The sequence below is a fragment of the Manis pentadactyla genome, chromosome 1 (assembly GCF_030020395.1).
Source record: "Manis pentadactyla isolate mManPen7 chromosome 1, mManPen7.hap1, whole genome shotgun sequence".
In the NCBI taxonomy this organism is placed as follows: domain Eukaryota; kingdom Metazoa; phylum Chordata; class Mammalia; order Pholidota; family Manidae; genus Manis; species Manis pentadactyla.
The window spans coordinates 193188239-193211873 of record NC_080019.1 but is presented as its reverse complement, the minus strand read 5'-3'; the positions used below and the strand labels follow the sequence as shown (position 1 = coordinate 193211873).

At 48.4% G+C, this 23635-nt stretch overlaps 1 protein-coding gene across 1 annotated transcript in view; it reads right to left on the bottom strand.

Annotated features, from left to right (window-relative positions):
* The window catches only part of FAM3B (FAM3 metabolism regulating signaling molecule B), a 30221-nt gene extending 14604 nt beyond the window's left edge, over window positions 1-15617 (bottom strand). Inside the window, exons 1-3 of the mRNA XM_036876888.2 lie at window positions 15320-15617; window positions 9328-9471; window positions 4186-4309 (exon numbers count right to left, since the gene is read on the bottom strand). Coding sequence (XP_036732783.1) covers window positions 4186-4309; window positions 9328-9471; window positions 15320-15338 — 287 coding nt within the window. The 5' untranslated portion in view covers window positions 15339-15617. The remainder of the gene's footprint in view (window positions 1-4185; window positions 4310-9327; window positions 9472-15319) is intronic.
* Between the last annotated feature and the right edge of the window lie 8018 nt (window positions 15618-23635).

The window sequence follows — 23635 nt, the reverse complement described above, 5'->3', positions numbered from 1 at the left end:
AAGTTCTCCCCAAGTTGAACTAGAGATCCAGTTCAATCCCAATCAAAAGCCAGTATGCTTTTGTGTAGAAATTTATAAGCTAACTCTAAAATTCATATGGAAATGGAAAGGATCCAGAATAGTCAAAATAATTTTGAAAAAGAAGGACAAGATTGAAGAAATTATGTTTTGAACTTCAAGATCTATTGTAAAGCTATAGTTATCAAGGCAGTTGAAAGAAAGGCAAACAAACAAGTGGAAGGAAATGGAGAGTCCAGAATTAGATATACATATTTTTGGTCACTTGATTTTTACCAATGATGTAAAAGGAATTCAGTAGAGAAAGATAGTATTTTGAATAAATGGTGCTGGAACAATTGGATGTACGTATTTTAAAAATGACTTCAATTTACTTTTCACACTGTATACAAAAATTAACTCAAAATGGACCTATCATAAAATTTAAAATGAAAAAATATAAACTATCAAACTTATGGAAGAAAACAAGAGAAAAGTTTTGTGACCTTGGGTTAGGCAAAAAGTTCTTAGATATGACATGAAAAATATGATCCCTACAAAAAACCTTGGTAAATTGGACTTCATTAAAATGAAGAATTTCTTTTCTTTGATAATCACTGCTAAGAGAAGGAAAAGACAAGCCACAAATGAAGAGAAAATATTTGTCAACATGTTATGTTGGACAGACTGGGGGGAAACAGTCATTCTCATTGTGTTAATCTAAGTCCTCTGAGAATCAAATACTGGAACAGAATTAAATGCACAAGAATTTTTCTTAGGGGATGTGCCTACAAGAGATGGGTTGGGGGATGGGTTAAGCAGAGACGGCTGTCAGACCATAATGCAAGCCTGGCCACAAGTGAAGGAACAAGGGAAAAAGCTTGGGAGGTTGTGTCCTAGGCCATCGGGCCATCTCAGTAGGGTTCAGCAAGGCCACTGGGGCATCCTGGAACCAAAGTTGGCCATGTGCAGAGCCTGTGTCTCCCAGAAATGGGCCTGCCCAGTATCCCTCTGTGCTGGCAAAGATTCTCTCCTTTACCAAACTCTGCTCAGTCTCCCCTGACTTTCAATTAGGCCTGACCTTTGGACTTTTGTATAATCTCCACACTGTCCATTTTTAGCATGAATTCTGCTAAGTCAATTTAACTAGAACCCTGCACCTTTAGTCTGATCACCCTCCACACTGAATTGGGCTCCTCCTTTTCTGCTACCTTCCCAGGTGAGGTCTGAGCACCTGCCCTGCCTTCAGCAAAAATCCTGTTAGGTTACTTCAGCTAGAGTCTCACTCACCCCTGCAGTTTCTTCATAGTAATTTTCTATCCACTCTCCACCCTGCTTCTTGCCTAGAGATTCCCCCTTGCCCATGTGCTGTATCTGGAGGGGAGTCCACTCTCCCTCACTAAAAGACTATGCTGTAGAGGTCCCTACAGCTATTGCCATGCCTCCCTTGAATAAAGTCTACCTCACCATTTTGAACAAGTATCATGAATATTTTTTCTTCAACAGTTCTCCATCACCAGCTAGGAGCAGCCCACGGGGATCATGGCCTCAAGCAAACATGCTATGGATTTCAGAATGCAGCGATTGAAACTCTTGATCAATGAACTCCATCTACAGGAGACTGAGAAGTACATTCTCACGGTTACCACACTCAAACACTGTTGGTGGGAGAGTAATTTGGCTCCAGGCCATGGCTTCAAAGTTCAAAGTGGAAATTATTTCTAATTTAGAAGTCTACATTCAGCCAAACTATCAATTAATTGTAAGGGGGAATGAATGCATTTTAAACCTGAAGAATCTTTAAATTTTACCTCTCTTTTTAACCTTTCCTCAGGGTGTTATTGGAGGACATGCTCCAGCAAAACAAGGGAGGAAACTAAGAAAGTGGAAGCTATTGTACTCTGGAAATTGGGGCTCCAGTTCCAGACAGGGAAGCAAAGGTCACCCCCAGGATGATGGTGGAGAGGGGTGCCAGAAGGCAGCTGCAGGGTAGCTCCAAGAGCAACCTGGCTGACTGGGGCTGTTCAGAAGGCTCCAGAAGATGAAGCTGGTAAATATTTGATGTGACATCAGATTTATTTTAACTAGAGAAAAATTTAGGGGTTATGCTGATGTAAGTTAGTTTACAAGCAAACCAAGCAAACCAACAAGAAACAAAAAGACAAGGGTACATAACTGCTGTACACAATGTGCTTCTGTCATAAAGAACCTTCAGTCGTGTTAAAAAACTAACTGGAGGCCACAGTTTGACTATATCCCTAGACTGAACACTCACAGTCACATAACCAAAGCTTAAAACTAAAATGCTGACTTGATCCTTGAAACATAAGCTTTCTTCACGTCAGTGTAACCTTGAAGTTATGAACCAGTAAGCTTATACAATGCAAAGGGATGTAAGTTTCTGGTTAAAAACCATAACAGAAAACAATGTATTTACTCATTACTCAGAAGCTTTATACGGAGCCACCACTCCTGAGAACCAAGCCTCCTAACTGCCTTGACTGGGGAGTCTCCTGTTCTAGAACTGCTTGTTTCTCACTCAATAAAATATTCGTATTGACTGAAGCTCTCTGAATTCTGTTTTGAGTCATAATAATGTAAATGCTGAGTTCTGATCAAACCAAAATGGAAAAGGAAAGAGCACAGGAGTCGTGTAATGCTGGAGGACCGAGTGGCTGGTCACCAGATAATGCCACCAACAGGAGACCTGGAGGTCGTGATGTAAGCCTGCTATCTTAGTGACATATGCAGTGACATCTGCACGCACCGAGTAAACGTGGTTGCATGCATGAAACAAAAATCCAGCCGCTTTTCTCCATAAACCTGTATGTTCTCTTTATAAGACAGTGAGCTTTCTACAGCTCAGTACTTTCTGTTCCTTAAGTTGGTTACAAGAAAACACAGCCAGTGGCTCTCCCTGAGGCAAGAGCCATGTGTTCAGTGCCACTGTCCCTCCACTGAGGGCCCTACTCATGGAACTCACCAGTGAGTGATGTTTATCAATAAGCTCCCTGGTGAGTGAGGTGGGCCTTAGACAGGTGGTGGGCCTGCAGATGGTAGGGGTGGTTTAATCCCCAAATACAGAGTGGGGCTGTGCCTGGATCGTACACGGTGTGCCAGGCTGAGAGTGACACCACTCAGGCCCCTTGGGAGGAGCTGAGTCCAGCAACAAAGAGCTAACGGATCGGGGTGGGGGTTGTGGGAAGTGGCGAGCACCATGGGTAACAGCTAGCCAACACCGAGGAAGGGGGTCTAGTCTTGGAAAATGGAGAGATAACTGGGAAAGGCCTCCTGGTCTGTTAGGAAGAGCCCATGCTCCCTCTTATTTGTAGGAAGTATTTGCTCACTTCAGCATCCTTATGTGGGTGCTGGGGATTCAAATGTTGAAGTCCTCACTCCCAGCACCTCTGAATGTGACTTTCTTTGGAGACAAGGCCTCTAAAGAGGTGCTTAAGTTAAAAGGCCATCACTAGGTGAGCCTGATCCAAAATGACCAGTGTCCTTTCTAAAACAGGAAATGTGGGCACAGACACACACATATGAGGAGTACAGGAAGAAGACAGCGTGTACGAGCCAAGGACAGAGGCCTGAATATGTTCTCCCTGCAGTGTCCGAGGGACCCAACCCCGCTGATGCCTGGGTCTCAGAAGTCCAGCCTCTGGACTGTGGGAAGACAAAAGTCCCTTGTTTAAGCAGCCTGGTCTGTGCACTCTGTGACAGCAGCCTGAGCTGCCTACTCCGCCAGGTCAGGCTGGTTCCAGCTCCGGCGCTCATTTAGGCTGTCGTCCAAAGGTGGTGACGCACGCAGCACCTGAAAGATACACTACACCCTTCAATCCATGAGACTGAGGGTCATAAAGCAAAATGGAAGGATAGTGGTGTCCGCTGAGTTGTGGTGTCCCTCTGACCTTGAAGGGCTAAGCTGCACATTCAGAGAGGACCAGAGAACATACACTAAGGTTTGCTCTACCTGATGGTGTATCAAAATTCTACACAGGGACGCAGAAGGCCGTGGGAGAGGACTGCCCTCCTGGGTGCACACAGCACGCATTCTCAGCCTGCTGGGAGGAGGGCAGCCTGTGCCTGAGGTCAAGGCCAAGCCTCCCTCCTGAGGGCAGACTGGCTGCTAGTGGGGAGGGAGGGAGTCCGGGGCATTATCACGCTTTCTTGCCCCACACTGGTACTCACAGCTCATCCTCAAAGCAGATTTTGGCGAACTTGTCCCGGCCGCCCCCGCTGAGCAACCGGTAGGCATAGGTGTTCAAAGGACATGGTGTCCAGTGGTCACATTTTTGCCTTTTAGGGGCTGGAGCTGTAACAAAGAGAACAGAAGAATCAGCATCATGCAAGCGTGGCTGGACGAGCCCTCTGCTGCACCACGGCCCACAGCCCTTCCATCCCGGGACTTGGCATGGCCAAGTCCCAGTGGCCATGGGACAAAGCGCAGGGTGGAGGGGGACACCAATTTTCATTAGGAGCATTTCAAGTTGATTTAATGTCTTTAATTTTGTCTTCAACTAACAAATAAGTGGAAGAGAAGGGTGTTGAGTGGGTGCAACCACTTCGGAAGGGCTGGGTCCTTCCTGTGCAGGTTGGATTGCAATTAAAGAAAGAGCACCTGGGTCTAACAGTGCTGGTGAGCAAAGAAACAGCTGTCTGTGGAGCATCTACCCAGCTCTGCATGTACACCCCCTGACCCACACATGCACACACCAGGGACAGCCCTCTGGCTGGGGCTGACCCCTTTCGCTTGAGCCTGATGCACTGAGCTCTCCTGCCAGGGGTGCTATGCTGGCAGCCCTGGCAGGCCTGCAGTGTCTGCCCAGCACCCGCATTTCACAAGGGACAGCAACCGGGAGGCTGAGGACCGCCTGAGCAGCCCAGCTAGCCCTGGGCCCCATGCCTCTCCCACTGTGGGGTGCTGTGCTGCCATGGCTACCAGGTGTGGCTCCCTGCTCACATCACAGGTGTGGCTGTCTGTCATCATCCACAGAACACCCCACAGTATGCTCAGTTCAGACTTAAAGCCTGAGTCCCTGTAAACATTCAGAAAGTGCTCATACTCCTCCAGGATGATTTGGCCATGGCTCTGTTTTAGGGAAAATAGTGCTTCTCTGACTTGGGACCCACAGCTAGAAGTACAGCCAGCCAGGGGCAAAATACACACGAGATGAAATCCCACCACATGGGCACTGGAAGGCCCTGCTGGAGGGAGTCGGGGTGCAGAGGAGCGAAGCAGCTGGGCTGGATGGGAAGGGTTTCTTGGTGACCATGGGGAGGTAGGTGTGCGCCCAGCCTGCAGTGCCCAGGCCGGGGGTCAGGGGGACCCCTGAGCTCTTCAGGGAGTGTGTGTGTGCACCCTGGTACAGCACCTACTCACCTTCAAGGCTTCCTGGTCTGGCTCCATCATTCACTTCCTGCTCTCTTGCCCCACTGCCCTGCCAGCCCTGCTGCATTTTCTTCCTCTTAGCAGAGGTCACTCTAACATCCTATGGTTTCCGTTTCCTTTTTAAAATAGATTCCCAGAGGGCAGGGACCTTGTCTCTTTTCCACTGTACCCCCAGGTCCAGGTTGGCGGGTGGCGCAGAAATCTGCACCTACTTTGGCAGCTGAGTTCAGAGAAGCTGAGCCCTCCTGGACTCCACTCTGCATGCCAAACCCCTGCGCAGAAGCCACCAGGGCCCTGCCTCGGCTTCCAGAGCGCACACAGCTGCGGCTCTGTCTGCTTTCTCCAACTTTCTTCCCATTGATTCTAACGTTAAATGAGAAAGGACCATGGGATTTTATCTTTCCTTCCTAACTCCTGCAAAAGAAAGCTGGGAGTAATAGAAGAACAAAAAGAAGCGGGGAAAATCTTACGTATTTTCTCTAAAGAGAAGCCTCCCTCCAAGCCCCGAACTACGTTGCCTTTTGGCCTACCCCTTCCTGACGTCCCCCTGCATGCAGAGGGCATCTGCAAAGCTGGCAAATCCAGATTCAACATATTTAAACAGCATATTGTGTTACTTAAATTTTCAAATAATATACTCAATATGCTTTTTCTCAATCTCCAGGTACCTAAATCTAAAGCAAGGGGTCCAAACATTAACATGAAAAAGTGCTGTAACTATAGTATCTTCCCAGTGTTTCTATACTTTTAGACACTGCAGTGCATTTATTTTCATTTTATATTCAACTTAATAATAACACACTACTTTAAATGTAGAGATAATTTACATAAAACACATTGAACCTAATATTCGAAAATGTTAACTAACATACAGTTTAAAGGTTTCTGTGTCCTGTCTCCTCCTTTGCAGACATCCCACCAAGTGTGTGTGTCCCATCCTGAGGGAACACTCCCGAGGTGGGCACCATGTGCATCCACCTGGTGCCTGCCTCTCCCTTCAGGTGAACCTTTTCTCTAAGGAGCGTGCAGACCCACCACCTTCCTCTGTTCTCGGCATGTCTGTATGAGACTCACTCAAACAGCCCTCTGCTCTTGGAGAAGGAAACGGTTCCGTTTCTTTCCGCCATCATCACAGTGCTGCAAGGTCCTCTCAACTAAATGATGGGCAGGCCCAGCAAGGGTGCTGCAGGCCCTGGGCTCACCAGGTGTGAGCAGCTGATGCACAGGGTGGATGGCCTAACGCCCCCCAAGGATCTTAGGGGTAAAGCCACCAGGACACCTCTAACCTCCAGACACTCACATAATAGGGGAGTTTGGAGATGAAAGGACAGCAGATTAGTATCCCATTACCTCTGGGTCAGTGGGGGGAAACTGGGGAAGATATTCTGCTTTGTTTCAAAGCCAGGAGCTGGGCTCTGTTCGGCAGAGAGGCCTGGGCATCCTGTTCCTGACGCAGGTCTGGGGGACGCCCAGGGACTAGGTGTGGCAGCGCAGGCCAGGCCCTCACCTGAGATGCTCCTTGTCCCTCTTCCTGCCTGTCAGAGGGAAGGGCCAGGTCTGGGGCAGCAGATGTGGGGGCTGGGGCTCGGGGGCAGGACCAGGGCAAGCAGTCCAGCTGAACAAGTCTGGTCTTGGATGAGACTCTGCCTGCCCATCCCTCCCTCCCTCCGACCCTGGGACGCTCCCCCGAAGGCCAGCCGCTGGAGCCTCCTGGAGCAGCCATCCCGGGGGTCTCATGGGGCTGCTCTCCCGCCCCCTCCTCCTCCTGGGGTCAGCAGCGTGGCAAGGTGAGGACCTGGCCGTCCACACGGCTGCTGGCCCCGCAGCAGGGCCCTGCCAGGAGCAAGGCTCCCTGCCTCCAGGGGGCAGGCCCTCTGAACTCGTGGCCCTGGGAGAGTGTGGGTGCTGTTCATGTGGACGTGCACAGGCACATTTTTTAGAAGGGGGACATTTGATTTTCATTGGATTCTCCGGGGAAGGCATGGCTCCAGTGCCTGGGGGTGACCTGGGGATGGTATGCACCTTTCCCCACCGTGCCTGGGAACGGTTGGGTAACCCATACAGCATTTTAAAAAAGGCTTTCTTAACCTCCCATCCACTTCCTTGGAGCACAGAATGTTAGTGAAAGAAGAAAGGCAATCGTATTCCTTATTTGGGGGCATGCCTCTTCCGGGAAGAAAGAGCTGGACTGCGTGATAAACTCGGGGGGCGAGCTGTGCGTGCGGGCGTATGTGGCTTCCAACTGGATTCATTCCTTTACTCATTCACAGATTCTCATGATACAAATATTATCCAACCAGTATCTGAAACACCAGACACACTGTCCTCAGCTCCCAGGGACGGCAGAGGGTGGGATAGTGTACATACAAATGGCAAAGCAGAAAATCAGCAAGTTTGAAGAGTCATTACAGATTACATGTTGTGGTCAAGGCACAGAGGGGCCCGGGGACAGAGCCTGGTGTCTGTGACGCAGCACATCCCGGCCCAGGAGCTCAGCGCCTTCTTATGAGGGAGCTGGGCTGACCCAGGGCCTAAGGCTCAGGCTCCAAGGAGGTCCCCCAAGCTGCTCCTTGTAGCTCCTGCCACCGGCCGGGAAGGATTACTACTCTCAGGGCAGCTTGGTGTTCTTCCCAAGCCCATTAGTAACCAGAGGGATGCTGTCACAGCAGCCACTTCATGCCTATCAGATTGGCAAAATGAGAAAGCTGGTCACACCAGTGGGGAAGATGTCAGGAGACAGGAGCCCCATGTGCTGCTTGGGGTCGGCAGGTGGCCTTTCTGGGAAGGGGTCAGTGCGACTTAGTGGAGTCAAGCTGACCCGTGAGCTGTGACCTCATAGTGCCGCTCCTGGGCACTACGAATCCCAAAGAAAACTCCCAGGTTTCCAAGCACAACATGGGGATGTCCTCTGGACAGCATCTGTGCGGTGACAAGGTGGGGGCAATCAGGCACTGTCCCAAAGGCACTGGGTGGGCAGGAGGATCCTCGCCCGGGTGTGATGAGGATGGGCACCCGCAGCGAGAGGACTCTAGTGGTGTGACATGTGATACCCAGACACAGGACACATTCACTAACCAACACCATGACGCATGCACGCCTAACAGCCCCACATACCGTGCGGTGAGGGTTCAAACTGAAAGGGTGGTGGGGATATGGGTGCAGGCAGTGGGGCAGGGGGATGCGTGCAGGTGGCAGGGACAGAGGGGTGGGTGCGACCTGCTAGGCCCATCCCGTGGGACAGGGGTGCCGGAGGACAGTGGGAGGTGCTGGAGGTGAGCACTGGGGCAGGAGCCTTGGGGGGGGGGCGAAGGAGCCCTGCTGAGCTCTGCCCTTCCCACAGGGCACAGATGCCTGCACAAGGCAGATGCCGGGCGGGTGGGGGGGGGTGAGGCCCTTCCTTCCCTCCCTCCCTGCCTCCCTCCAATTAAATCTGAAAAGGAATGGCTTTCACCCAGTTCTTTGTATTTGTGCAAATTAATATTATATAATTAATGTCTGTATTAAAAATATACCAGCATATATCATGATTTTGAAAATCATGAGATTTCAAAAAAAAGGTAGAGATTACTTTAGTATCTCACATGTTTTCTGATGTAATTTTTAATGGAAATTTTGTAATTTCCCTTCACCCCCAATTTGAGTTGTATTCCAGACGTGTATTTTTATTTAACACATTCTGCACATGAAGTTTGTGTCTTTTCCTGACATTAGGATTTGCCTGGGGGGTCTCGCGTGGAGATGAGCAGGGGAAGCTACCTGGAAAGGTGCAGGGGCCGCAGGGGGGGGTGTTGCCTCCCCTTCCTCTACCCAGCAAGCCCAACCTCCTCCTGCTCCTCCTTAGCACACGTGGCCAGGCAGGGCCGAGCTGGGGCCTGGCCCCACTTCTCATCACTGCAGTGGGGCTGCGGAGTTGTTAGCTGGACCCAACCCAGGGTGCTCACCTTTGAGGACAGGCCTGTCACCGATGCTCTGGAAGCTGTACACAGCGCTGGACAGGGACACCTCGGGAATGAGCTCTGCCAGCAGATACCCAGAATACCAGGCGCACCCCGAGGAGAACAAGAGGAGCACGGCCTTCAGGATGCCTGGGGACAGACGAGACACTGTGGTGACCCCCGACCACAGGTGCCCCAGGATGCCGGACAGCCCTGTGCATCCTCCCCGGACACCCACACTTCGGGGGCAGGTCCTGGCTTCCCTGCTGGCTTTGCCTCTCAGGCACGGCCAGGGCCTCTGCCCAGGATCCCAGGGTGGGCCCACCAGGCCGTCCTCGAAGCTCCTGACAAGGACGTCCACCTGCTGGCCTGCTGTTAACACCCTGGGAGGCCTGTGCCTTACACTGAGCAAGCCCCGGGTGAAACCCTTGCTTCTCCCGGCTCCCTGAATCTGCTCCTGCCCCATGACTTGCCCCGCTTGGTGGATGATCGGGGTCAGGCGCCAGATACCTGGGACTCTTCCTTCATTCATGCTCCCAGCCTGTCAGCCAGCTTTGTGGGCTTACCTCCAGCCTGTATCTCACCTCCACAGCCTTCCTCTCTGTCTCTACCTCTTCCACCTCCCCAGGCTAAGCCACCCCAGCAATTGCCTTTCTCCCAGGTAGTGAAAAACCCTTCGTCCATGTGCTCCCAATTAGGGTGTTGATTGATCACAGAAGGTAACGTAAAGAATATACATCATCTTTGTCCCAGTTCCTGGCACAAGTTTCCTTAAACAAAGCCCTTGGAATCTCCTCAGTGAGGGTGCTTATACACTAAGAGGGGCCCTTAGACTGCTTCCAGGGAGGGGATATGACCAATGACATAACTCCGGGAAGCTCAGGACACTTCCTGGTGGTGGACACATGCATGTGCCCGGGGGTGACATGCCTGCCGTGACTCCAGGAGGTGAGGGCACAGAACTCTGAGTCCAGGCCTGCCCTGTCTTGGATGTAGAAGTCTCCTCATTTGGCTGGTCCTCCTGATTTGCAATCTTTATAGTAAGACTCTAATTTTGCATAAAGTAGTGCTTTCATGAGATCTGCAAATCCTTCTAGCAAACTATAAAGCCTAAAGGAGTTGTGGGAACTCCCAAATCTATAGCTGCTTGTGGGGGACTCTGTCCTTGACCTGCAGGGCCTAACTCTAATATCAGTGGCCAGTGTCACCACTGAACTGGACTTTAAGACACCCAGCCCTGAGCAGAGCTGAGTCCGTGGTTCTCCAGCCTTCCTTCTCAGATTTCCAGCCCTGGACACAGAGGCAGGACCCTGACCCTCCAGCACACAGCCCGAGGCAAGCTGTCCCTCCCGGAGGGGATGGTACACAGATGTGTGTCTGTTAGCCTGGCCGTGCTCAGCCCTGATCCAGCTCCCTTTTCATTTCCTGCACCGAGAGGCTTCCCAGGCCTTATCAGGAGCACAGCCCCCCACTGAGTACGGTCCACAGTCGGTAGTGCTGTTGTTGAGGGGCCACCCGCCTCATTAGTGCAGGTAGTCATGCAGGTGGGACAGATGCTGTGTTCTTCCTTGACGGGCTGGTTTTTCTCTCAAGTGCATATTTCAACATCAATTGTTTTTTTCTATTTTCCAAACCATGCAGTCTCTACGGTTGTTACAACGTCATGCACGGACACCTTCCTGTTGTGCGATACCAGGGACAGTGTGGCCAATGCAGTTTTTAGGACTGAGAGGCCATCTCAAAGCTAGAAAACCAGCCACAGGAAATGAAATCCTAGTGATGGAGGTGGCAGACCCCTTCCCTGAAGCTGCTCTGTGCTGTGGCCCCACTGTGGCTCCTTTCCTCCCCTGCACAACTTTGTGAGCTTGCCCTCTGCTTCCAGGGCACTTTCCACCATGACCCTTGGTTCTCTCTCCTCTTCCAAGCTCACATGCTGCCCCACCTTGGGGCAATCTGCATGCACAGCCATGTCAGCCTTGTACACGCCTTGGCGTTGCACACCAAGGGTCTTGCCCCACCAGGACTGTGCCTGCACACCTAAGACGGTGCCCACACACCTAGGACTGTGCATATATGGGCCACTTGATGTTCCAGGAAATTCTACTGGAGGTACACTGAGTGAACGGTGTGATGTGACTGTTGGAAACATGGCATCAGCTTTGATAGGGCGTCGGGTCTAAAGCCAGCAACAGCCCAGTGTCCTCTTGTGTGTGAGATTACAGCTGGATTGCTTTATCCAAGTGTCACACTTGAAGAGGAAAATCGGCAAACCAGAGATTATTCAGAGGATCTTTAAGCAACCATGTCACACATGAGATCTTTGAGCAAATAGTTGCTGTTCAGCTTGAAGAACAAAAGAAACATGGTGCTACCTCTCAAATGCATAGGGAACAGCTACACAGAAAAAGACAGTTTTGTCCCCAGTTGAGTAAGGACAAATGGACAGAAGTGACAGGGAAGAAGATGAAAGTTGGGTAAAAAGCCCAAGCGCCCTCCCAAGGGGAGCTATAACCCTGGGCTGCCGTGCAAGGCGATGTGCTCCCGCCCCTGGCTGTTTCCCAGGGCTCCTAGGAAGGCCATCAAGTCTTTGTGCTATGGGTGAGGGGCACAGCCAAAGACCTCCAGGCTGGGGACAGACCAGTTCTCCGTGGCTGGCTGGGAGAAGCCAAAACCTAGAGCCGGAGCTGCGTCCGGGCAGGTGGGCAGATGAGGCAGCGCCCCCTGGGACGGTCCTTCATGAGCGTCCGAGGGCAAAGCAGCGGTGAGTGGACTGGCAGCCAGCGCACGGGTCTAACACAAGGTCACAGAAGTCTTCCAGCTGCCAGAGGGCGAGCAGGCCTGGGAGCCTGGACAACGACCTGCAGGCGGCACCAGGGGAGCCTCGCTGCTGCCTGCCCAGGGCTGGCCGCCTGCCTTAGGGGCTCTGTCCCCGGGTGGACGTAGAGTGGGATGGAAACAAGGCAGCTTGTCACTGGGCAGCAGACAAGAGCCCCGTATCTGAGCGGGCCACAGGTCAGGATTCACCTTGCAGAAGGTGGAATCCAGAGACTCAGCTGAGGCAGCTCCCGGGCCGGTGGGCCTGCCCTGATGGGAGTGCCCAGCAGCTTCAGGGCCAGGGGCAGGAGGAGGAGAAGTGCGCAGAGTTCAGGGACCTTCTGTGATCCCGTAAGCTGGACCCAGCCCTTTCTCATAAGGTAATAAAGTCATCATTGGCTTAAAGATGCGTCTTCCTAGTGATTCTACCCAGCAGGTACACATGGGTATCAGGACAAAGGCCAGTTCTGCACAGGCAGGGAGTCAGTGCACTTCCTCCTCAGAGGAGGTGTGAGTGTGCACACGTGTGTGCATGCGTGTCTGGGGGAGCCACCCACATGTGAATGCTCTACTCTCATCCCCACCTTCCCATCTCAGGGTCTCATGCTGGCCTTGAACACTAGACTTATGCTGGAGAAGAAAGCAGTGCTAAGCGATTTATACTAAGCCAGGCTACAGGTGTGAGGAATCTCAGGCTGCACCCGAGTACCCCAGTCCAGGGCCCCAGAAAAGTGCAATCGTGAACCTATAAGAACACACTTCCTTTGAGGGGATTTCCTTCAACATGAAGTAGGACAAGGAAGCTGTCTGTTCTGGCAGCCTTGCCTGCACAAGCCCACAGTGCCTGGCCTTGGCGGTGGCCACACCTGCGCCCCTTCTCTGAGGGGCTGGGAGGGCTGAGGGTGGGCCAGCCTTGCTGGGTATTCAGCTGCCCCATGGTCCAGGCTCTGCTGACTGCAGTACTAGCTCCTGTTGCCCTGCCGGCTGAGGCTTTTGGCATGAGGGCTGGGAAGGTCTACACCTGAAAAATGAGGTGGGTTTGCATAGTAACCGCCTTGAAAGGTTCATACACCAAAGCCCCAACTTTGAGGAGTTAGGATGATTGCCACCAGACAGCTGCCCATAGGTGAAGGGTGGTGGTGGCTTAATTTATTCATCTGTTCAATCTGAATGTGGTCCCTGTGAGTCATCTCTCTGGGACAGACCCAGTGCTTGACTACAGGAACCTGGGAAATGTGGCTTCAGTGAAGGTTGCTAGCCCTTAGCTCACAAAATCAGGAGTGACATGGCTCTGTGTTTCTGCAGGTGACTTCTTTCACACATCCAGACAAATGCAAATGTGGTGTTATCTCAAAGCTTTATGTGAAAGGACCTTATAATTCATGCCTGAATCATGGGAGATGTGCAAGAAGGTTGTGGGTGGGTGAAACCAACCCGATAATATTCAGCATTTTCTACTAAGTAACCAGCAAAGTGACATTGTAAGTATATAATATAGAAATAATGAAAAAAAAATTCCAAAATAGCTCTAATGAAAGTCAGTGCCCTGAGGAGGTGTTTTCTTCCTCAAATTGGAGATATGTACCTCCACTGTTTTATTCTACCATCCATACAAGTTACCAAAAACACTGCTGTTTATAAATAAAGTTTTATAGAAACCATGGATATTTTACATGACAAAGCAAAACTCTTAAATTTGGCTTTTCTACACTGTGGGAATGGAGCAGAAGAGGTGGTGTGTAGAATTTTCTGGAATGTGATCACACAACTGGAAAGCTAGTGTTAGAAGGAAAGAGGGTTATTTAGCCTAAGATCTCTGGGCCATTCAGAGTAGGGAAATGATCACTACAGAAGCCAGGAGAACTTTCCATTTTTGAACTTCCTATTTTGGCACAAGATATGTGCCTTGCTCCGGATGAATCCACATTCCTCAGGTCATAGGAAGAAAACAGCAAAGTTAGTTAGAAAGGGCGTGTGTGACGGAGGCAGGTGGCTAACATGGAACACCGAAGAGCCCTGCAAAGCGAGGCAGGCGGGCAAGGGACCAAGGACAGAAGCCACTGTCAGAAAACAGGCTTTGAGACAAGTATCAAATGATTTCACTCATCTGTGGAGTATAAGAACAGAGAAAAAACTGAAGGAACAAAACAGCAGCAGACTCACACAACCCAAGAATGAACTAATAGTTGCCAAAGTGAAAGGGACTGGGGAGGGTGGGTGGGAAGGGAGGGAGAAGGGGAAATTGGGGCATTATGATTAGCACACATAATGTAGCGGGGGGTGGGGGGCAGGGGGATGGCGGTATAGCACAGAGAGGACAAGTAGTGACTCTATAGCATCTTACTACGCTGATGGACAGTGACTGTCATGGGGTATGTGGGGGGGACTTGTTAATGGGGGGAGTCTAGCAACCATAATGTTGTTCAAGTAATTGTACATTAATGATACAAAAAGAAAAAAAGAAAAAAAAAGAAAACAGGCTTTGAGGGATGAAATGACTGGTGAAATGATTGGTTTTTTCCTTCCCTCTTTCCTATTTTTTCCAAATCTTATGCAGTCTCAAGTAGTCTGACGAATGGAAAAAATAAAAACAGCTTTATAACAAGATGTTGAGGGTAGTGTTGCAGTCAGTGAGTGGCAAAGGGACATCCCATGTTTATTAGTCTCTTCTCACCCACCCACATTCCACACTGTAGAAAGGACCCACTGTCTCCTCACTTTTTGTAAATTCCTGGGTTGGTCAGCTTGGCTTGTGGCTAATGACTCCTGAGTCCAGCCACAGGAGCCCGGATGGGATCCACAGTGCAGCTGGCAGCCCCTTCCTGGCCCGCAGGTGAGGGGACATCCCTACAGACACATACTCCCCTGTGGAAGGACCCCTCCTCTTGAAGCTCCCTGCGCCCACCCAATACTTGCTTCCAAGCAAAACGTTACACTCACTGCACCCCATCCCACCCCCGCCGCGCGCTGCCATGCACCCCAGCTGGGCGGAGGGGACCGGCAGCAGGAGGAGGAAACGGTGAAAGGCCACCTGCCAGGTTCGCCTCCAGCGCTCCAGATCCCAGGTCTAAGACCAGACCGGCCCCAGCGCCAGCCCCTCTCTGCCGCGCGGCGGGTCCCAGGAGAGGCGAGGGCCCGCCCGGACCTCTCCCCCCTTCCCCCCGTGGCGGGGGGTCGCACTCACCGGCAGCCCCGGGGCGCATCTTCCAGGTGCTGCCCCTCGCCCTCCCGGCCCTCGGCGGCAGCTCCAGAGCGATAGGAAGGAGCCTTGCACGGATGGGCGGCGGCCCAGGCACGCCCTCGGAGCCGGCAGGGCAGGCAGCGGGGCAAAGGGCGGGCAAGGGGCCGGGTGGGTGAGGGCCGGCAGGCTCAAGGCGGGGCAGGTGAGCCGGTGGCGTGGCAGGCTCGGCCGCGCAGATAGGGACCGGCGCGTGTGCGGCGGCGCGCTCGGGCTCTGGGTCTGCAGCCCGGGAGGGATGCTCCCGCTGCCGGGCCAGCTGGGAGCCAGAGAGAACGCGCAGGGGTTGTTGTGAAAGGCGAACCCCGTGCCCCTTAACGCACCCCGGGGCCCATTTAATGTCTCACAAGGGGGAATGGCTGCAGAAATAAGCATGTCCCGGCTTAACGTCAAAGTCTGGTTCCAGCAGGGTTTAAGTTCAGTCAACATCCCTGGGCACGGTTGTCAGGCTCGGTGCTGTCTCCAGAACAGCCTCGCTGCCTACTGCTGTTTGCACAGCACGGTGCAAGGCTCCACCCCCTGCCTCGTTTACTTCTGGGCTTGCTTAGGGAAAATGGGGCCAGGATCATGCACTGGGCCCACAGGTCTGCAGGGTCTTCTGTTTACAGGAGGTCAGGTGGTACCAGGATGGGAGTTAGCCAGGAGTTTGAAATCTTCCCTGGAGACATTCTGACTCCAAACAGGACCACACTCTGCACTTACATTCCAGACACCTGGCACACTGTAGTCACAGTGACCGCAGGCTACCAAGGAAGGGAAGAGGGTCAGTTTTGTGGAAAAAGAATTCCAGGGAGGCAGGGTCTGCAGAAGGTCTGGTGCCCCCTCAGAGCCCAGCTGGGCCCCACAGTTCTGCTTCTCCTTGCCCAAGAAGCCCAGAGACTTCAGCAATTCAATGCCAAGTTCCTCACCTAGTCCTGGCACATCACCTGTGGGTTGTTAAAGGGGGCTTGGTCAAGACTGCTCTGCACCACTGTCTTTGCCTGCTAAGAAGCTCCTGTGTGGCTCCATCCAGGGAGCCTGGGGCTGCATTTCCTCTGGACAGTGGGGCTTTATTCCTCCAGGTCACCTCCATGTGCTGTCCCCTCACTCAGAGAGGTCAGGGGGCTCACAGGTAAGCATTCTTCCCCAGGACTCCGAACTGCCTGTGGTGCATCTCAGTTGAGATGCCATTTCATCACTGCTCTACAGCAGTGTTCAGGAGCCATTCTTCAGCCCCTCCTGACAGGTACAGTAAAGAAGGACATCAGCTCATTAAGTGAGTCTTGGTTTCATCTACCAAGAATCTCAGCTTTGTCTATAGTTCACCTGATTTTGGAGATTGAGCTATTATGTCGAGTTTTGTTTTCATTTTTTAAAATTGTGGGAAAAATACCTAACATAAAGTTTACCATATTTTACTGAATTTACATTTTAAGTGTATAGTTCAGTGAGTGTTAAGTATATGTCGTTGTTGTGCAACAAATCTGCAGAACTTTTTCATCTTGCAAAACTGGAACTCTACACCCATTCATCAGCCACGCCCCATTCCCACTCCCCCAGCTCCTGCAGCCACCACTATACTTAATGTGTGTATGAATTTGACTATTTTAGATATTGTATATAAGTGGAATCGTATAGTATTTGTTGTTCCATAGACAAATTTGTCTTTCCACTGGCTTATTTCACTTTGCATAATGTCTTCAAGGCTCATCCATGTTGTAGCCTGTGACAGGATTTCATTCCTTTTTAAGGCTGGATAATATTCCATTGTATGGAAATACCATATTTTGTATATCCATCCATCTGTTGATGGACAGTTGGTATGAGTGTGAATGATGCTGCTATGAACATGGGTGTATATCTCTTCAAGACCCTCTTTTGAATCCTTTTAAGTATATACCCAGAGGTAGGACTGATGGATCATATGGTAATTCTTTTTTTAATTTTTTGAGGAACCACTATACAGTTTTCCACAGTGGCTGCATGCTTTTACATTCCTAGTAACAGTGCACAAGTATTCCAATTTCTCCACAATCTCACCAACACATCTTGTTTTAATTTTTTAACAGTAACCATCCTAACGGATACAAGGTGATATTTCATTATGGTGTGATTTGCATTTCTCTAATGATCAGTGATGTTGAGTATCTTTTCATATGCATATGTGTGTCTTTGGGGAAAAACCTGCTCAAATCCTTTGCGCATTTGTGATCTGGTTTTGTGCTTGCTGTGTCACTGAGCTGTCAGAGTTCTTTATGTATTCTGGAATATTAACTCCTTCTCAGATGTAGGGTTTGCAGATATTTCCTCTGACTCTGCAAGTTGCCTTTCCACTGTGAGTGTCTTCAGATGCACAGAAGTTTATGAGTTTGATATAGTCCCATTTATCTATTTGTCATTTTGTTGCCTGTGCTTTGGTGTCATATTCCAGACATTGTTACCAAGTCCAATGTCATAAAGTTTTTCTTCTATGTTTTCTTCAAGGAGTTTTACAGTTTTAGGTCTTACGTTTGGGTCTTTGGTCCATTTTGAGTTAGTTTTAGTATATGGGGCTTGAGAAGGTCCAACTTCATCCTTTTGCATGTGGAGATCCAGTTTTCCCATCATTGGCTGCTGAAGAGACTGTCCTTTCCCACTGAATGGTCTTGGCACCCTTGTCAAAGATCATTTGACCATATATGCAAAGGTTTCTTTTTGGGGTTCTCTAGTCTGTTCCATCCATTGATATATATGGAATCTGTCTTTATGTCAGTAACACACTTTTTGATTACTGTAGCTTTATAACAATTTTGAAATCACAAAGTGTAAACCCTCCAACTCTGCTTACTTTTTCAAGATTGTTTTGGTTATTCAGAGTTTCTTCAGATCCATTTGAATATTAGGATAGCTTTCTCTATTTCTGCATAAACAACATCATTGATGTTTTGACAGGGATTGCATTGAATCTACAAACTATTTTGGGTAGTATTGATAACAATATTAAATTTTCTAATCAGGGAACACCAGATGTCTTTTCATTTCTTTGGTGTCTTTTCCTTTTTTTTAGCAGTGTTTGTAGGTTACGGTGCACAGGTCTTTCACCTTCTTGGTTAAGTTAGGGTTTGTTTACATGTTGCTTTAATCACCTGTGTCCAGACCCCATTCTCCATTCTCACAAGTTTTGTAACAAACACTTCCACTAAAGTTTTCCTTAGCAACTCCCATTATTCTTAAGAAAAGGTGACATAAGTTCCATGTCTGTGGGTTTATATTAAGGATATGTTTTCTCCTTTTGAAGAGGAAATGCCAAGTATATTCAACAGTGAAAAGCATAAAGAAACCTATGAGGCCAACAAAAGGTGGAATGACTACTTAATAAATTGCTGTTTAATCACTTGGAACTCTAATTAAAAACAATATGATTGGTAGCAAGATCACATATTATTTGTAATATACATGGAAAATGTACACAAAATACATGTGAAGTACAAAAGCAGGAACAAAAGTGGACATTTATGCATATAAAAAGACTGGGAGGGAACATAAAAATGAAAAATCAGTTACATTTCCCGAAGTATACTATAAAACACATCATTTTTAAACTTTTAAAAATAAATGTGCACTAAAAAAATTATATACCTTCTGCTTAGCTCCCCCTCAATCCTTCATGTTTCCCTTCATCTTCATGGCTCATCTTCAGAACTCTTTTTTCCCTAACAACCCTTCCTCCTCACCAACACTGTTTCATGGGCTTCCTCTCTGCAGGCCTCCTACCCCACCCCAGGTCCATAGTTCCCTCCCCAGACACAGCCATTGTTACTAGCATAATAATTTGTTGTCCAGATAATACATTTAATAGCCTTTAAAAAGGCTATTAAAAGGTATATAGTGATAAATCACCTCCTCACCTCTGTATCCTCTTTATCCAATGGAAAAGCAGAGTCATTAATTTCTTGGGTGTCCTTCCAGAATTTCTTTAAACATATCCAACCAAACAGGATTATACCCCTAGCCCACATACACACTTTAACAAAGGGTAACATACCTTCACACTGACCTACACTTTGTTTATCAAGGTATCTTAGAGAGCCTGTCATGGGATTACACAGAGCGTTTTCTTGCTCTTTCCACAGCTGCCAAGTATCACACAGCAGGGAGTAACCAAAATTTATCTAGTAAGTTCTCTATTACAGACACTGATTCTTTTCCACTTCTTCCTAGAACTAACACTGTAATGAAACTGTTCACATAGAACCTTTCCCATATATGAAATAAATAAATAAAGCAAGTCCTACAAGTGGGACTGCAGGGCTTGTGTTATTTAAAATTTTGATAGAGGTTTGCCGAAACAGACATTGATGGATGTTACACTCAGCCACCAGCAATGTTTGCACGTTTGTTTTATTTGAAGGGCTTTTCAAAGATAGTTTTTACTTGGTTTTCACCTTCTTGCTTACTGTGGGAAAGCTATCTATTGATAATGGGCCTGCCCTTCAATGCACACAGAGGCAAAGCAGCCCAAATAATGAGATGCTCAGGAGGGAGAGGACACTTTTGCATATATAAATATAGTATAAAGCTCCCCATTTTACACTAATCTAATGGACACCTGTTATATGTAATGCTCTATAATTCCAAATTGTGTATTATAGCTTTTAAAATTCTATATTATTAGTCCTTTATCATAGGTAATAATGTTTTTCCTGTTTTGTTTTTGAGTATGAAACTTTCTTCCCGGGGGTGGTTTTTAAAAAGTGATCAGATTTTTTCTTTTATAGCTTTTGAGTTTTGCCTTGCTTAAAGAGGTCTCTTTCCATATGTTCTTACTTTTTAATTAAAATATTTGCTTTTTCTGTACTAAATTTTGATAGAGATATGACCTTACCTTCTTACAGCGGCCCAGCCAGGTGCTCGCAGTTCCCTGAAGGGCGGCTCTCCTCCAAGGACTGAAACGCCCCTTTGCTGCCCTCCTGTCGAGATCTGGATGTTATAGTCTGTTCTCTCCACCTCATTTCTTTCTGTTCAGATATTTCCAACAATTCTTGCGTATTTACTTTTCACTCGAACTTTGGCTATCGCTGACACTGTTCATGATGGCTGGTGCCCCAGACACAGAGCCCCCACCGGGGGCTGTACCCTGTTTGGGAGGCTGCACTTGGAAAGCTTTCTCAAGCCTCACAACAGCCTAAAGGGAAGCTCCCCTCACCATTCTGTAAATGGCCTGACCCTCAGAATGGTGAAGAGAAACATCGAATGCCACAAAGTCCATCAGTTAGAGACAGGGGGTTCTGAATGACTCTAAGAGTCCAAATTACTCTCCCCATGAGTTTGTTTGTTTGCTGAGATCACAGCAATGAAACAGCTCCAGGGCCTCCTAATGACAGAAGTTCAATAGTTGTGACCCCTAAATTCTGTCCACTTGTATTTGCAGCTGACTTGGCTTCCTGGCATTAATTCTCCATCTTGAAAATCCATAGCACATAAAACGCTAAAGCCTTTAAACATTTTTTTTCTTAAGAATTAGCTTCTTTCCAATTAAACTAATTGTGTTTTTCTTACTTATCCTACAGCTGGAGACTAAATGGGCTGAAATGGCTAGACATTCCTGGCAGCCTGTGTTCCCCACCCCTGCAGGCGTCAGGCCTCGGCATCGTGCATCCTTCCTCCGTCCCCATCCCCACTGTGTTCAGCTCTGTGCCTTCACCCTCCAGGTCACTGACCCTGTGTCCAGCTCTGCCTGTCCCACTGCTAACTGGTTTTGGTGTTGCTCTTTCTTGTTTAATTCTAGGAATTCTATTTGCTTCTTTTTCAAAATTGCTACCTTACTTTTTGTAATTTTATGGTCCCTGAATGTGTCTTGAAGCCTCTTTTATTTTGTTAACCATAATCAGCCTAGCTAGTTAACAACGATTCTAACCTGTCTCCTGAAATGTTTCTGTTTGTTTCTGCTGGGACCTGCATCCGTACTGCTCCTGACCCAGCTTTAAATATAGATAATATAGAACATATTACATGTTTGAGGCTTGAAAACTCTTTGGGTGAACCAATCAGTTCAAAACAAGCTATAATCGCACATGAGCTGCTCATCTGAGTTAGGGCCTACCTGACAGAGTCAGGCTCCAATTTTGTGCATGTGGATGGTCTATTATTAGGCTCCTGAGATTTAATCTGGGGGGTTAACAAGGGCCCTTAGGTAAGCTGTGGTTTCCTGGCATGCCTCCCCCAAAGTAGGGTGGAGGAGTACCTCCCTGGGGCACACAGGGAGACAGTGAGTTCAGTTTAGAGTGGGGAGCAGAAGGAGGCTGGGTGTTAGGCAGTACAATAAATGAAGAGCCATGCTTTCAGTAGGGGTGGTAACAACTGCAATAGAAACAAGGAGGAGGCACAAGACAAGGGAAGAAGACATCAGAGCCCTCAGACTGAGGGTGGCCTCCCCCCTTTGGCTGCTGGGAGGATAATGCCACAGCCTTCAGACTGTGTTTGTCTGCACATCCTAGGGACTCCTTAGAGGCCCTCCCTGGACTCCTGAGTGAGCAACGCCGGTGTGCCCCCACTCCCACCCATTACTCTTCTCCACTGCACTCATCACCATCCACATTTTTGCCCCTGTTTTGGGAGCTGTTTACTGTCTGTCTCTTCCAGCAGAAGGTAGGCTCCCCCAAGGCAGGGCCCATCACGTGCACTGCTAGGACCCCCTTCCTGGAGCAGAGCCTCATGCAGAAGGGCCTCTCAATAGATCTCTGGCATGCACATGAATGCATGAACTAATGATAGTATTGAAAGAGACAGCAAGCCAGGAGGGGACGCAGACTGCAAGGGTATGTGAGTTATGAGTTCATTTGAGGTCTCTGAGTGAGGGGGCAGAGGCTGCCCAAAAGACAGAGCCCAATAAACAGAAGGACTGACAGGATCCTGAAAAAGGGGAGGAGCCATCAGTTAAACACAATAAAGACAAACCCCGCCAACCTGGGTTATAAATGGAGGGCATTTGGAGCAGATGATGATCACAACCATACCTTAATGTCTTATACCAAAACATGCACTAGGTGTCTTTTTTAACTAATATTTTTTAGAACAATTTTAGGTTAATAGCAAAACTGAGTGGAAAGTTCAGTGATTTCCCACATATACCCTGCCCCACACATGCACAGCCTCCTCCATTATCAGCATCTCCCAGAGTATCAGAGTGGTAATTTGTTATAATTGGTGAACATGCATTGATACAGCATCATCGCCTGAAGTCCATAGTTTATTTTAGGGTTCACTCTTGGTGTCTTGCATTCTACGAGTTTGAACAAATGTGTAACGGCGTGTATTAAGGTATCACACAGAGTAGTCTCACTGCCCTAAAAATCCTCTATGCTCTGCTTGTCACCCCCCTACCCCTCAACCCCTGGCAGCCACTGATCTTTTTATTGTTTCTATAGTTTGGTCTTGTCTAGAATGTCATATAGTTAGAATCATATTTCAGACTGGCTTCTTTCACTTAGTAATATGCATTTGATTTCCCTCCATGGCTTTTTATGACTTGATAGGTCATGGTTTTTAGAGCTGAATATTCTGTTGTCTGGATGTACCACAGTTTATTTATCTACTCATCTACTGAAGGACATCTTGTTTGCTTCCAAGTTTTGGCCAATGTGAATAAAGTTGTTATAATGTCCATATGCAGGTTTTAGTACACCCCTAAATTTTCACCACCTTCAGGTAAATAACAAGGAGTGTGATTGCTGGATCATATGGTAAGAATATGTTTAGTTTTGTAAGAAACCATCAAGCTATCTTCCAAAGCGGCTCTATCATTTTGCATTACCATCAACAACGAATGAGAATTCTTGCTCCATGTTCTTGACAGCATTTGAGATCAGTGTTCTGGATTTTGCCCATTCTAATAAGTGTAGTGGTATCTTGTTTTCATTTGCATTTCCCTGCTAATGTGATAGGGAGCATCTTTTCACATACTTACTTGACATCTGCATGTTTTCTTTGGTGAGATGTCTGTTAAGGTCTTTGGTCCATTTTTTAATTGGTTGTTTGTTTTCTCATTGTTGAGTTTCAAGAGTTCTTTATATATATTGAGTAACAGTCCTTTATCAGATGTATCTTTTGCAAACATTTTCTCCCAGTCTGTGGCTTGTCTGCTCATTCTCTTGACATTGTCTCTTGGAGAGCAGAAGTCTTTAATTTTAATGAAGTCTAGCTTATCAATGATTTTGTTCATAGACTCTGCCTTTGGTGTTATATCTAAAAAGTCATTGCCATACCCAAAGTCACTAGGTTTTCTCCTGTGTTTTCTTAGAGGTG